At 34.7% G+C, this 15,951-nt stretch overlaps 1 protein-coding gene across 1 annotated transcript in view; it reads left to right on the top strand.

Moving 5' to 3' along the window:
• Positions 1 to 15,672, top strand: part of MTF2 (metal response element binding transcription factor 2) — an 85,886-nt gene extending 70,214 nt beyond the window's left edge. Inside the window, exons 10-15 of the mRNA XM_082648454.1 lie at positions 5,071 to 5,138; positions 6,730 to 6,900; positions 10,798 to 10,903; positions 11,017 to 11,069; positions 11,182 to 11,286; positions 13,038 to 15,672. Of these exons, the coding sequence (XP_082504580.1) occupies positions 5,071 to 5,138; positions 6,730 to 6,900; positions 10,798 to 10,903; positions 11,017 to 11,069; positions 11,182 to 11,286; positions 13,038 to 13,395 (861 nt within the window). The 3' untranslated portion in view covers positions 13,396 to 15,672. The remainder of the gene's footprint in view (positions 1 to 5,070; positions 5,139 to 6,729; positions 6,901 to 10,797; positions 10,904 to 11,016; positions 11,070 to 11,181; positions 11,287 to 13,037) is intronic.
• The last annotated feature ends 279 nt before the right edge of the window (positions 15,673 to 15,951 follow it).

Genomic DNA, 15,951 nt, shown 5'->3' with positions numbered 1-15,951 from the left:
GGAGCCATAAAATTTATTATCAGAACAAGTGACTTTCTAGTCACTTCTCATTGCTCTTTCTCTGCATTTAAAAAAAAAGAAAATATTTCAGACGTCTTAGGTTAGTCATCTCATCCTCAGACTAGTTATTTACAGATGGAAGTTGAGGTTTTAATCCTCTGTATTAATATTTTCATCTTAATATTGTAAATGGTTTTTAGAGTGAGATTTTAATGATAAAGAGACCATAAAATTTGTCAGTAATATTTTTTCAGTGTTTTCATTTAGTTTACTTCTAAATGTTTGTGGTAATAGAAACAAAGATAATACAAATAATGTATTATTCCAAATTATTAAAGTAGTAAATCTTTGGTTACCTGAAATTGAATTGCAAATTAAATTTTGTCACAAATTCAAAATTAGGTTAATAAAATTTTCTTTTTGTTTATATTTATATTCAAAATCTTTTTATAAAATAACATTAATTACAGTTATCCCTTGATATCCATAGGGAATTGGTTCCAGGACCCCCTTCAGATACCAAAATCTGAGGATGCTCAAGTCCCTTATATAAAATGTTGTAGTACAGTTGGCCCTTAGTATCTGATTGATTTTCTGCAGTTGGAACCCAGGGATACTGAGGGCCAACTGTACTCTCAAAACATGAGAATTGCTGTATGCTAAGTATATTACAGGCATACCTCAGAGATATTGCGGTTTCAGTTCCAGGCTGCTGCAATAAAACGAATATCACAATACAGAGAATCACGAATTTTTTGGTTTCCCAGTGCATACAAAAGTTATACTTACACTACATTGTAGTCTGTTGTGCACAATAGCATTTTGTCTTTAAAAAGCAATGTGCATACCTTAATTTAAAAATAATACTGTTGCAAAAATGGAGCTGATAGACTTGCTTGAGGCAGGGTTGCCACAAACCTTCAATTTGTAAAAAGACACAGTATCTGTGATGCACAGTAAAGTGAGGTAAATGAAAGGATGTATGATTGTATTGGTTAGTTGAGTACGTTGGAACACTCAAGTCATTTTGAACATCAGTTCTTACTATACATACTATAGATTATATGACAAAAACGTTTGCTCTAGAATTTTAGAGAGTGTATTTTAGAGAGTACATTTTAGAGAGTACAGTTGACTCTTGAAGAACGTGGGGTTAGAGGCACTGACCCTCTGCACCCTGCCCTGTCTGCAGTTCTGCACCTGCAGATCCGACCAACCGCGGTATGGTACTGTAGTATGTATTTAGTGAAAAAAAATCCGTACGTAAGTGGACAATGCAGTTCAAACCCCAGTTGTTCAGGGGTCAACTTTATATCCTTACATACTGAAAGGCAAATTTAACATTTATGTATCATATATTTTGTTCTTTCTTGATTATTATTAGGATTGTTAGAACATATTAGAACACAATGATTATTTTATATCATTTCCTTATGTGATCTTGTTAAACATCTTTGAGACTTGGTGCCTTAATGATTATCACACAGACCGAGTATAGCTATTTGAGAAACTGCTGTTTTGAATTATTTTCTTTGAGATAGTAAAACTATGTAATATAACATTTGACATCCCAAATAAAATTTGCTTAAGGTTTTTATATACAATAAGATGTTTAGAATGAGGTTGTATCAGATTGCTTTTGGGAGTTACAATGAGATATTAATACTTTTTAGAATCTGCCTATTATCGTTTGTCTTTGCTTCCTAATGTGATTTGAAATTTCAGTTCTGTAAGGACAACCCACTTTTCTGTTAACTGTGGTCTTAAATTTTAAACATGTAAAGGTTGATAGGAGAGCAGTGTGTTGAGTGCTGCCTCACTTGAAGGATGTAGGGAGAAAAGCATAGGTAAAATTCAAGTGAAATACTATGGCAGAAACAATGTTTTGGCTAGAGAAAATGTAGTATAGTAGAGGTGGTGTAATACTTTTAAGTGAAAATTATAAGAAATCTAGTTAAAAGCAGTACTTGGGGCCTTGCGTTGTATATTAGCATGCAGTGTATACGTTGGTAAACAAATTACTGAAGCTTTTGGCATACTTAAGCCTCGGTGGTGTGGAATTAAATATTGGTAATTGAGGCATGTATTTTACTGAAGGGAAGAATTTTAACTATACATAATAGCATGTATATCTGTACAGAAATATACAACCCTGAAAGTGAAAACATAGTGTGAGATTAGTGTCTGTAGAGGGAGGAACAAAAATGATTATTCTGTTGAAGATATATATTATAAACCTCATGGTCAGATGGAAGATCTAGAACGTGATGCTCTTCTTTTTTTTTTTTTTTTTTTGCGGTACGCGGGCCTCTCACTGTTGTGGCTTCTCTCGCTGCGGAGCACAGGCTCTGGACGCGCAGGCTCAGCAGCCATGGCTCACGGGCCAAGCCGCTCGGCAGCATGTGGGATCTTCCCGCATCGGGGCACGAACCCGTGTCCCCTGCATTGGCAGGCGGACTCTCAACCACTGCGCCACCAGGGAAGCCCGATGATGCTCTTCTAATACAGCTTATTTGATTTACATTATAATATTTGCACTCTTCGTTTTCAAAATATAGAAAGGGAACCCTTGACCGCATTATGCGAGTTGAAATAAACGGTCCTATGCAGAACAGTCCTGGAGTGCGGAAGCAACTTACAGTTAAAATTTCTGGGAACCCACAGAGAATAAGTACCAAAAGAAAAAAGAGAGTTCATTGTGATTTTCAAAAAGTAAAAAGGAGTGGATTTGAGAAATTAGAAACTGTTGTTGAATGTCAGCAAAATTGTAGAGCAGATTTTTCATACATATGGCTTGTGAAGATTTAAAAAGCAATAAGGGGGCTTCCCTGGTGGCACAGTGGTTGAGAGTCCGCCTGCCGATGCAGGGGACAGGGGTTCGTGCCCTGGTCCGGGAAGATCCCACATGCTGCGGAGCGGCCAGGCCTGTGAGCCATGGCCGCTGGGCCTGCGCGTCCGGAGCCTGTGCTCCGCAACGGGAGAGGCCACAACAGTGAGAGGCCCGCGTACCGCAAAAAAAAAAAAAACAAAAAAAACAGGCAATAAGAAAAAAATGCCATTAATTTATTAGAATAAACCACGTTAAATACCCTGGTTTCTTTTTTGATATGATTAGCAACACTGTTACGTCAAATGCTAATGCGCATGGTGTAGACATAGTATAACTCAGTTTCACATAAGATATCGAAATGTGAACTGGTTAAAATAAAAATTAAAAGGATTTGTAACTAATTGAGTAATAGTAACAAAAGCAGTCAATGGCTTGGAAGTATTCTTGAGGGAGATTCTAACGGAGAGCCACAGGGTTCTGTTTTTTTCTCTATCTTCAATTCAAGAAGGATGACAGAATCAAGAGAAAAGACCATCTCAAACACTGAGCTGAAAACAAAATCAAATTAACAACAGTTGTTAAATTTTGCTTTTAGGCTTAAATATGCAAACAACAGTATGGAAGAAGCAGCGTATGATGGGGAATACTTGGCTTGATAGCAGTTCATCTAATAAGATTCTAGAGTTGAGGTGGCAGTGGGGGACCAGGAAGAGGATGGAATTATTTAGCCAAGCTTAATATGAAATAATCATGTGATGGGGCTGCTTAAAATTTTTAATCTAATCTTATACTTAGCCATGATAGCTATTGTCAAATATTTGAAGAACTGTCTTATAAAAAAGGGAATCCAGGAAGGAAGGTTTTGTTCACCCATGGAATGAGCTCCTTCATTAGGTTTCATTAGTGGTACTATTTAAACCAAGGTTGCATGACTCAGTACTATAAAAGGGATTGAAGTATTAATGAAAACTTGAATTAGATGGACATCTTGGGTCTCTTTCCAACTGTAAAACCTGAGTCCATTATTTCTCCTTTAATAGAAATTTTCTATCACTGGACACTTCAGAAATTACAATAGGAAGGTGTGGTAGGGTTAAGAGGAATGACCACCAAACCAGCTTCCTTCCTTCCTTTCCTTTCCTTTGCCTTTTCCTCTTTTTTTTTTTTTAAGTACCCAATACACTGAGAATGGGCTCTCAGTGAATGTTCAATGAAGGTACTTAATTGTCACTTGGGTTCATGTTCTAGCTCTCTAGCTAACCAGCAGTGTGAATTTAAGCAATTTAACCTTTACATCTGTTGACTAATCTGTAAAATAAAAGTAGATGATTTTATGAGTCTCTTCTATTTCTAATATTCTATTTGACAGATTTGTTTGTTCTTTTTACTTGAAGAAGTTCTGAGCTTCGGGAGTTTTAACTGGTAAAGAAAATTACTAGTAATTTTGAAAGTCAGTGGTGATATTTTGGAAGTTTTTTTTAGTTTTTGTAGCTTTGAGGATGGTCTTTTATAACTTAATTGTTTTTCTGTTGGGCCCTAGTCTTTAAACTTTGAAGAAAAGGCAGAAATGACTCTGAAAGAAACTTTCTGGAACAAAATAGAATATTTTCTAGAATTGAATGTTTAGATTTTAAAGTGGTATGTGATGACAAAAAAATTACTGAGCCATTTTGGGGTTTAGGGCTAACCAAAGTCTATAATTGTTATGAAAATAAAATCCCCAAATTTACATTATTTTTTTAAATTATAGAAATTATTGGTTTGCGTTAATATTAGAAGTATTGGGAAATAAAATGGCATATTTCTCCTTACTTTTTATATTCTTTCCTGTTAATATTTATTAGAAGCTTTTATGGTTGATATTAAAGTAATTCTAATGTATTATTACTTTCCCAGGTTATAGAATTAAAATAAATTTAATGATAACTAATAATAAAATCCCATTTTTATTGTATTTTACAGTTTATAGTTCTTGCAGGCATATCATTTGAGCTATACAAGTATTAGTAAAGAAACTAGTGAAGGATTTATACTCCCTTTTTTATAGGTGAGAAAACAAGCTTTGAAAGGTTAAATGGCCTTAGGTCACATAGCTTGTCAGTGAGGACCTGGAATTAGAATTTAGATCTGACTACTAGTCAGTACACTTTTCTTCTGTATCACATTGCCTCTATCTGGCACCTGTGTAATACTAATTGATGAAATTATAGTGCATTAAATTGTTTCTTGATACTTCACAGCTGGCAGACACACCAAAATCTGAAAGATATGAGCATGTTCTGGAGGCATTAAATGATTACAAGACCATGTAAGTTGATTTATTTTATGTATCCCTATGAGGGAGATATTTAGTAAGAATAAGGAATAATGGCATTAAGAATTGTGGGATTGATTATAGAGTTAGTACATACCATTTTAAACCTTTTAATGTCGTCTTCTCTTTCAGTCAGAGTAAAGCAGTGATTCTCAAAGGCTGGAGAAGGGAAGATCAGTCCTCTGGGAATGGTGGATGGGAGGCATTATCAGTGTCTCAGGGGAATTTGGTCAGTTCAGTTGAAAAAGCATACTCAATAATGACTTGTTTTTATAATTTAATCTACTGAAAGTAAAATAAAATCTTGCTAGCTGGTAGGAATATGCAAAAGATAGGGGGATATAGTATAGAGAATGTGGGTTTTTAAATGATTGAGGTCTTCTGTGGTTTTAAGTTTAGTTATTGCCATCATTTAGAGAATAGTAGTATTAGTTTTTGATAATTAGTAGTATTTTGATAAATAGTAGTATTAGTTTTTGATTTAAGTTTTTGATAATTAAGTTACATTGTTTGATACATTCTTGTATAGATGTTTCCCTTCTTTTTTTTTTACACCAGCATATCTATGTCTCTTAAAAATATTTTCAAAATGCAAGAGAAATAATTTTTTAAATGTATATGCTGGTTCCAACCAACTATTGAATTATAACATTTTTGTTTGCAGCAAGTTGCTTTTTTTGAACTTAGCAACATTTCCTCATTAAAAAATGTTAGGATTACAAGTGGCTAGATCTTTAGGCCAGCTCAAAAAGCCACGAGCAGTTACAGTGCTGTAAAAATACTTTATGGGACAATGAATTCTGTAATCCAACTTAGTGTGCTTGAAATACATTTGTTCCTGTTATGGTAGAAATGGGAGCTCCCCTTTCTCAAACCTATATGAAAGTGGAAGAACAATGTAAGCACTTGGTAGTGGTTTTTATGGCCAGGCATGCTCTAGTAGAGCTAAGAGGGTGTTTTAGAATAAGGACCCTAAGGACTTTGGGAAAGGATTAAGGAGCATATTTTTCAGAAACTCAGGCCCACACTGAAATGTCACTTCTCTACTCCAGGTTATTTCCAATTCCAGATCTGACATACCAGACACTCCTTTTATTTTCTGGGCCTCTAGGATTGGTCTCCTATTTTCTTTATCAGTGCTTTCACTGATTACTTTCTGGCCAGGGTTTCTTTCCTCACAGATCCACTCTGAAATAGAATTATTCTTTTCCTAAACCTTGTTTGAGATGTTTTTGACAGATGACACTAAAAATATGGAGAAACATATTGGAACTAAAAAGACACCACTCTCTATTCTTCGTTCTAACTTTAAAAAGTTAGATGCCGTATTTTAAAAAGAAAAATGGACATGTGTTCTTCTCCCTTCTGATACTATTCCTCTCTCCCTACTCCCCCATCATATCCTACTATGGACTGGCTCTGGAGCAGATAAGAATCAAAGAAAGCAAGGGGCAAAAAGTCAGTTTTTCTAGTATTGGGTGGATTTCATGTGTAAAGCCTTTATATCTGAAAGTTATAACTTAGGGTCTGCCATGTATATGTGTTCAGTTTTTAAACTTTTAGTTACTTTTTTTTAAAAATTTAGGTTTATGTCTGGGAAAGAAATAAAGAAGAAGAAGCATTTGTTTGGGTTGCGAATTCGTGTTCCTCCTGTGCCACCAAATGTGGCTTTCAAAGCAGAGAAAGAACCTGAAGGAACTTCCCATGAATTTAAAATTAAAGGCAGAAAGGCATCCAAACCTATATCTGATTCAAGGTAAAAGTTGATCTGTGGCTTAGTTTTTCTCGTTAGCTTATTTGTAACTAAAAATGTATGTTATTTAGTCTCATTAGTATATTTGAAAGTACAAGTGGCAGTGACCCTGATTTGTTTTCCTGTTTATAATTTCTTGCTTGGACAAGGTACAAAGAGTTAATGCTAGATGTTTATTTATTTACGTTTAGATCTAAGGCTTTCCATGAATAGGCCCTATTGATTTTGTTAGCAAACAGCTTAAGTACTGGCCTGTTCATTTGTTTGTTCATTTCTCATTCGTTTGTTCATTCATTCCATTTATCAAGCACCTTACTGTCTAAGTGCTGGAGATATAATAACAAATGAGACTTTCTTTCTGCCCTGATGGGGTTTACATTATAGTGGGGAAGAAAGGTGATAAACAAGTAAAATAATTACAGATCATGCTAGTACCATTTAGGAAATAGCAAACAGATTTAGACTGTACTGGGATGGATAGAGATGTAGGGGTCTACTTTAAGAAGGAGGCTTAAGGAAGGCCTATTTAAGATGGTATTTAAGCTGAAACTTAAAGAATGAGCATGACCTAACAATGTGAAGAACAAAGGGAAGAATATTTCAGGTAGCAAAAGTAAGTGTGAAGCTGTGAGGCATGTTCTAGGAACTCACAGAAGGCTACTGAGGTGTGATTGAGGGCTAGAGAATAGCATCAGGTGCTAGAAACGTTGGGTAGGGCTTGGTCATACAGAGTTTTGTAGGTCTCATAAGGAGTTTGGGTTGTTTTCTGAGAATAATGGGAAGCTATTTAAAGATGTATGCAGATTGAATTATCCTTTAAAAATACTTCTTTGGGTGCTGTTTGGAAAACAGATATCAGTAGAGGTAAGAATAGAAGCAAGAAAAAATTGACTCGTTCACTTTTCTAGGTGAGAGATAAATAATGGTTGCTTATGTAGGTGTAGGTGGTAGCAGTCAAACAGAAAATAGATTCAAGATCTCCACTGGAGGCAGAATTTGCTGGCTTTGCTAATGAATTAAATTTCTGAAAGGAAGGGAGAAATTAAGTTACACAATGCCCAGATATCTGGCTTGAGCAACTAGTGGATGGTGTAACTTACCAAGATCTGGAAGAACAGATTTTGGCAAGGTGAATAAAGCATTCTTCTGTTTCATACTCATTGAGTTTGAGATTCTTATGAGGAATATCTAAGTGGTGATGATGTTAGATATAGGCCGTTGGGTGTGTAAATCAGGAGCTCAGGAGAGGTCAGGACACATGATAATAAATTTTGAAGCTGATTTATAAAGCCATGAGAATAGAGAGAGAGGGGAAGAGAAGAGAATGTGGCCCAGAATAATGTCCTGCTATCTTTTAGAGTTTTGAAAGAAGTGAAGTAAATGAAGGAGACTAGCAGAAAGCAATGTGAAATAGGAGGAAACCAGGAAAGTTTGATGTCATGAAAACCAAGTGAAGGAGAGTATTTCAAGAAAGATGTGGGTGTATTAAACTACTGAATGTTGTTGCAGAGAGGCAGGTTAAGATGAGAGAAAAATGTTCATTGGATTAGATAACATTCTGTTATTAGTGACCTTGACAAAAACAAGTCTGCTTGAGTGGTAAAGGTAGAAGTCAGATGGGAGTGGGTCAGTGTGATCGAATCCAGCACTGCCCAATTTACGTGTCAAAACTGGGCTTTTCCTACAATAAGGGACATGGGCGGATTCAAAATGATGATGATGATGATAATAAAGGAAAAGGGGAAAAAAAGGAAATAATCTTTAAAAATTCTGAAAGAGAAGGAAGAAAGTGGAAAAGGGTATGTATCATCAGCTCTCAGAAGTAGTTTTACTGTACTGTAAAGGGAACAGAAGCTGAATCAATTGATGTTTTTTTTTTAATAGATAGAAGATAATTGTAACTTATTTTTGTGTGTCAGTGGAGAAGAGAGTGGTATAGGAGAGGGGTAGGAAACTGAAGATATTGTAAAGTCTTTGAGAAGCCAAAAGGGACAGGATTTAGAGCCTAAATGTGGGAGTAGCCTTTGATAGGAGAACTTACACCCTTCTGTTGAAATGGGATGTAAAAGGCAAAGATGGGTACAAATGCTGGTTCTGTTTTAGATTTAGCATTTGGAAGATGACTAAAGTTATTGCTTGGTAACTTCTGTTTTCTCAGTGAAATGATGAGGGAAAGATAGCTGAGAGGGAAATTTAAGGAGCAAATACAAGCTATGAGATAATTATCTTGGAGAATAAGAAAATGTAATTACAGAGGGTTGACAGTGCTTTATATCCGTTTGAGTTGGTAATTAAGTAGATACTACTTTAAGGGTTTGTTTTTTCTTAAGGAAAGAATACTTATTCCTATCACTTTCAATTTTTTTTTTTTTTTTGCGGTACGCGGGCCTCTCACTGTCGTGGCCTCTCCCGTTGCAGAGCACAGGCTCCGGACGCGCAGACCCAGCGGCCATGGCTCACAGGCCCAGCCGCTCCGCGGCGTGTATCACTTTCAAATTTTATCATTAATCTTTTGCTAACAATTGCTTATATTATGAATTAGAAAAAAGATTTCCACAATCTTTCTCATTCCTATCATGATTTTGATAGGACACTTTGTCTGTGGTAGCTATAAGGTTTTCTTTTGATGCCACCAGGTAATGGTTTAACTTTCTCTAAAGGTATTCTCAGTTTCTTCTGGGACCTATGTATGAATTGGACTAAAGTGTACTTTCTTTAGTCCAGGGGTCCTTTATAAATGTTAATGGTGATCATCTTTCCAAAAAACAAAAACAAAAAAATGTATACCCCATCCATCTTATCCTTGAAACTTTTGATTATAGTTCTAGTTATGCTTCTCTACTTTCTCCTTCCTTGTATTTCCACTTTTATTTTCCCCAACCTTAGTTTGGTGTGTGGAGGGATAGTCTTTCCTAGTTTTCTCCAGTCACCTCTTTCTAGCCTATTATATAATATTGTTCCTTTACCTTGTTTTTAAGTTGAATGTTCCTGGATAATGTTCTTATAGCACTTAAACCATTTTATTATCCTGCTTGTATACACATTTGTCACCTTCAAACTATATTGTGAACCCTTAGCACAGGGAATGTCTTTGTATTCCTATTGTTAGTATCCCCTTTATATGGAGATGTTTGTTGCATAAATGAAATGGATGTTCTGTGTATTGATATTTGCCATTCTTCCCTTCTATTAATTAGAGATGTTCTTGACCTATTGCTTTTTTCCCCTTCCTATTGCTTGATATTTGCCTTTGTGTCTCAAAAATGGTTTTCTTGATCTTTCTAATTTTGTCCTTGAATGACTCCCCTGCCCAGTATGAAGGATTCCTTCTTCCTTTACATTCTCCCACCCCGGGCTTCATTCTCTTTCTGATTAGCATCATTTAGGAACCCACAGGATGTCCCTGTTTATACCTACTCTGTTTTAACATAGATACTTCCTGGCTCCATGAGGTTAACTACTAAATTTGTAATCACTTTTAGTATAGTAAATTCTTGAAACATCCCCCAAGTACCTACATAGTAACAACCTAAATGAAATAATTGAACTTTAAGGAGTTTTTGAATCTTCCATCTAATATAGTAGTATTTTTTTGTTTCATTTTGTGTTTTTTAAAAAAAATTTTAGGTGGTATGTATTTTTCAGAATTGTATTAGAGAACTTTTTTCTTAAACCTTTTGTATATAAATATCTCTTAAGAAGTATTTAAATTAGAATGTATTATCTATGAACTTGACTAAACTTGTAGATTTAACTTTGTTGTTTTTATATTACCATTAATGTCAAAATATAAGTATAATCTAATTATCACATAAGTAGAGCTATGATAGTGTATATTGTCCATTGTCTTTTTGTTTTCTTTGTGCAGAGGTTAAATACATAAATGGTTTTATGTTTCAGGGAAGTAAGCAATGGCATAGAAAAAAAAGGAAAGAAAAAGTCTGTAGGTCGTCCACCTGGCCCATATACAAGAAAAATGATTCAGAAGACTGCTGAGCCACCTTTGGTAAGAGGATATATTGGCATATGTTCTCAGAGAGGAAGTCTACTTGAAATTACTGAGAAACTAATATCTTTACTTTAGAAACCATGCTTTAGGTGTGTTTTTTTATTTTCCAGGATAAGGAATCAATTTCAGAGAATCCTACTTTGGATTTACCTTGTTCTATAGGGTAAATAGAAAGTTATTTTCTCCTACCTTAGGAATTTTCTTTTGGGGGGGAAATTAATATTTCTACTGTTATGTAATATAGTCGTTATACCATTTAAATTCTTTTGTCTCAGGAGAACTGAGGGAACTGCACATTCATCCAATACCTCAGATGTGGATTTCACGGGTGCTTCCAGTGCAAAAGAAACTACCTCGTCTAGTATTTCCAGGCATTATGGGTAGATATTTTATGTTCTTATCCTTGACTAATTTTCCTGTAGACTTTTTCTTTGTAAAGTGGTTATTAAATAAATTTTTAGCAATTGAAAGTGATACAAGTTTGTCTTTCAGCTTTTGAGAAGCAATCTATATGTTGATTCCTTAGGTTGTTGATATTCATCTGAATATTTTTGCTTTTCAGAGCACAGACATTAAAATTTTCACATTTGTCAGGAATTTTGCTATGTACACAGAGAAGAGGTATCCTGGTGTTTATAGGTGTGCTGTTTTCTGTGAGACCTTTTTATGCTTCTAATATACAAGTGTGGATATTTTTTTTAATAAGTTGGAATCAGGAACACAGATCCTTTTATTAATAAAAGGATTTTAAACTCAGGATTTTTATCAATAGTAGACTTCCCCTCTAATATTTTATTTAACCTAACTCTTCAGAAGGGCAACATTTTCCTGAAGTTTGATGTATCAGGTAAGAAAAGTTTAGTTTACTTGGGGCCAGAGCTATGAGCTTCTAGGTTTTATACTTCCTCTTGTTTAATTTTTGTTCACAATTCAAAAACTGCTCTTGTAAATCATATAAAATTCTAAGTATTTAAAGGCTTAAAACGTAACTCATTTTTAAATGAATTGTGAATAATAATAATGTGAGCTTTTTTTTTTTTTTTTTTTTTGCCTCTTGCCAAGCATTGTGTTAAGCTTACATACGTTTTTTTTTTTGGTACATTGTCTTATTTAATTCTTAAAACAATCTTTTGAGTTGTTCCCATTTTATAGATAAGAAAACTGAGACTTAGGAGGTTTTTGTAACAAGCCCAAGATGGCATGTTTATTAGCAAGTATACAGAGCTGGGATTTTAACTTTGGCAGTATGATTATAAAATCTTTGAATTTAGCTGTTATGCTATATTTTATTTTATTTTATTTTATTTTTTTAATTTTTTTTTGGCGATACGAGGACCTCTCACTGCTGTGGCCTCTCCCGCCACAGAGCACAGGCTCCAGATGCTCAGGCCCAGCGGCCATGGCTCACGGGCCCAGCCACTCCGCGGCATGCGGGATCCCCCCGGACCGGGCACGAACCCGCATCCCCTGCATCAGCAGGCGGACCCTCAACCACTGTGCCACCAGGGAAGCCCCTGTTATGCTATATTTTGACTTTATTTTATAAAATCATTATATTTCTGAACTCAAAGATTGTCTAGTTCAACCCCTTCACTTAATCTCTTCACTTAAGAGAACACAGAGGATAAGAGATTTAAATTTGGCCGATATCATATTGAGCTAGACCCAAGGTACCCTGACATCTAGTTTAGGCTTATTTCTTACTTAACAGTAGGCCTAAAATTAGTAATGAAGAGAATCTTTATACTAGTTCTGCCATCTGTTTAAGCACATGGAAAGGTGTCTTGTATGTAGTAGGTGCTTATTAAATGTTTCTTGAATTGAATGAATAAATGAATGAATGAATGAACTGTCTTCTTTTTAATGATAAAAACGTTGACAAGACCTGACTTACAAATCCTCTTGGTAAGAATTTGCCTCGTTGGCCTCATAAATCAAAAATTTCCTCTGATTCTTTTAAGCTTAATAGTACATAGTTAAGGAAGAAAAGCTCTTCAAAGGTCAGCCTCAAGAAGGTGATTGAATTTAATGAAGGCGAGTGATAATCCATTTTATATAGCATTTGTTGTTTTGATTTGGCTGATTTTTATGTCAGCAAGTGTAGACAATTGTGGCCTTGTTTGTTCTATAGATTATCTGACTCCAGAAAAAGAACTCGTACAGGAAGATCTTGGCCTGCTGCAATACCACATTTACGGAGGAGAAGGGGTCGTCTTCCAAGAAGAGCACTCCAGACTCAGAACTCAGAAATTGTAAAGGATGATGAAGGCAAAGAAGATTACCAATTTGATGAACTCAACACAGAGATTTTGAATAACTTAGCAGATCAGGAGTTACAACTCAATCATCTAAAAAACTCCATTACCAGTTATTTTGGTGCTGCAGGTAGAATAGCATGTGGTGAAAAATACCGAGTATTGGCTCGTCGGGTGACACTTGATGGAAAGGTGCAGTATCTTGTGGAATGGGAAGGAGCAACTGCATCCTGACTGTAGGACTGAACATTATGTTCACTGCACTCTCATTTTCTGTAGGTACAGTTCAAAGCCCTAAAGGAGTCTGGCTTTTACTATCTTTCTTAAAAAAAAAAAAGGTAAAAAAAAAGTCACTTAAGGAGATAATACTAGCCTTAACATGTACTTGTCAATGTTATGGATATTGTCATAAAAAGATATCTTTTAAAAATCAGAACAGAGACTTAATTTTTTAAATCTTAAGATTTGTAGAATGTTTCTAGGATAGGATATTAAAAATGATTCAAACCGATGCATGGTGTTAGATAATTTTTCTAATTATTCCATTGAGTCAGTTTTTGTGGTTAGTGGTTATCAGAGCAAACTTATCATGTAGATACATAGCACAAGTATTTGGAGAAACATTGTCTGTTTTGTTACCAAAATGTTGGAAAAAATTTATTTCAATACCTTTTAGAATTCATAAAGTGCAGTGTATATAATGCCTACTAAAAGACTGTAAAATATTGAAATTTTCTTTCAAAGTGTAAAAAATATATTGAGCCTGTAAATTGCTCTGTGACTAGACTTCATTGTCGTCTTAATATATTCTTTGCATGTGCATATATATACACACGTGTGTATATATATGTGTGTGATTGATTATGTGACCTATGCAATACAAATTATGGGAATGGGCAGCTTTGGAGTATATATCCCATAATTCTTTTTTCAGGAATAGTTGCAGTATTTACACAGCAGCATTTCTTCTCAGGCTTTTATTGGGTGCTGTTGCTTGCTATGTATGAAGAGAAATGTGTCAGACAAGTTTAGTGTGTTCTGAAGAAGGGTGTGAACAACAGTGTTCATGGGCTTTTTCGAATGCTTTTCACTTTCAGTCCTTGTAACTCAGCTGTTCAGTACCTAAAACAAATTCAAATAGTATGAATATTATCTCCTACTAGAAGTAACGTTTTCAAGTTTTCATGGCACATTATGATTGTAAATGTCTCTCAGTTTTAACAGTAAGTCTATAGGAGTCCCGTGAAGATTCCTGAAATGTCTGTAGTAACTGTTAGTCATGTTGAATAAGTGTAGTATGAACAAAGTATTTTATTGCACAGGGTTAACAAACAGTATGTTGCCTGCAGAGACAACTGCTGTTTTATTACAACATTACCTCTTGTTTTTATACAGCATACCAAGATTTAAATTGATAACTTTATTTTACATGTGTTAAAAAAAAAAAAAGAAAAACAAGTTTCTTTTAGCACCAGTGTTAGAGCTGTCTTCTGTTCCTTTTTGTTTTGTTTTGTTTGTTTGTTTTCTTTTTTAGCCAAAGAGTAAACAGAAGAATATTCTTATTTTGGTGGCTATTCATTTTACTCTTAAAAGTGATTGGTGGATTTTAGCCTAAAATTTGGAGAATTTGCCACCAAAATGAAAAATATGTAAAGTGTAGTGATTACAGAGCGGTTAAAAATGTGGGTTAGTACTTATTTATTCCATTGATTGATTATTTGACTGTTTATAAGAAAGTTGCTTTATTTCTTTAAGCATCTTCAAAAGATGACCTTTTCTTGTCACATTATAGCCAAAAGAAGCAGAGAACTTCGTAGTCCTGCATTTGGTTCCTGGTTGGCCAGGTATAAATGAGCTTTACAAAAGTGCAAATTAAGAACTGTCACTTCTGTTTACCTCCACCAAAACTTGATTTTCCCCTAGCTATTAATTTAAAGTTGCCTTTCCTGCAGCTGCAATATTTTGAATAACACACAGAGTTTGTGTTGATTTTGAATGTTTGTTTATATCTAGGGGTAATGGAAAATGTAAATCCCGTGTAACCTTATTCACTCCACGTGTATCATATTATTTCATTTTTCCCAAAGTCCTTTAATTCTAACTGAACACCAGCAGTATTTTTAGTAATTCTTTCTTTAGCATACTTGGAAGATGATTTATTAAGCTGAACTGTCTTTAGACGTAATTATTGTGAATGTTTGTTTTATTTTATCATGGTGGTTCACATGGCTCTGATGTTCAGTTTGTATTTTTGGAATTGCTTTACTTAGATTAAAACAGACCAACATTAAATGTGTGTATTTTTTAAAGAGCTAATGAGTTTTGCTTCTGTATTTGCCTGAAAATACACACTGGTGCAGTAGATGACGGCTTTTATTTAGCCAGGGAGACAAGGAGTTCTAGTTCCATTGTAAATATGTTCATTTGAATTAATCTTTATAAAACTTTGCTTTCATTTTCCACTTGTCCCCCAAATAAATATTAATAATTATTGAATGTTCATCTTAAATGATCCTGTAAAGAAGTAAACTATGTTTAGCAGCTTGTACACTTTATACTTGAAAGACAATATATCTTCCTGTATCTACCCTGTCCCCAAACTTCAAAAAAATTCAGACTTTTCAACTGTGTTTTCTTTTCTTCTTAAGGATATACAAGGTGTCAGGGTTCATGTAAAAGGATTTCCTTTTTTTTTTTTCCCCTGAAAAGCTTTGCCCCAGGCTACAGAAAGAAAAGATGTGAAAATAATATACCTTATTCATTTTAATTCCATTTTTATTCAAAACAAAT

The sequence above is a fragment of the Grampus griseus genome (genome assembly GCF_964374135.1).
Source record: "Grampus griseus genome assembly, chromosome: 1".
In the NCBI taxonomy this organism is placed as follows: domain Eukaryota; kingdom Metazoa; phylum Chordata; class Mammalia; order Artiodactyla; family Delphinidae; genus Grampus; species Grampus griseus.
The sequence above is the reverse complement of the archived record's forward strand: the minus strand, read 5'-3'. Positions and strand labels throughout refer to the sequence as shown.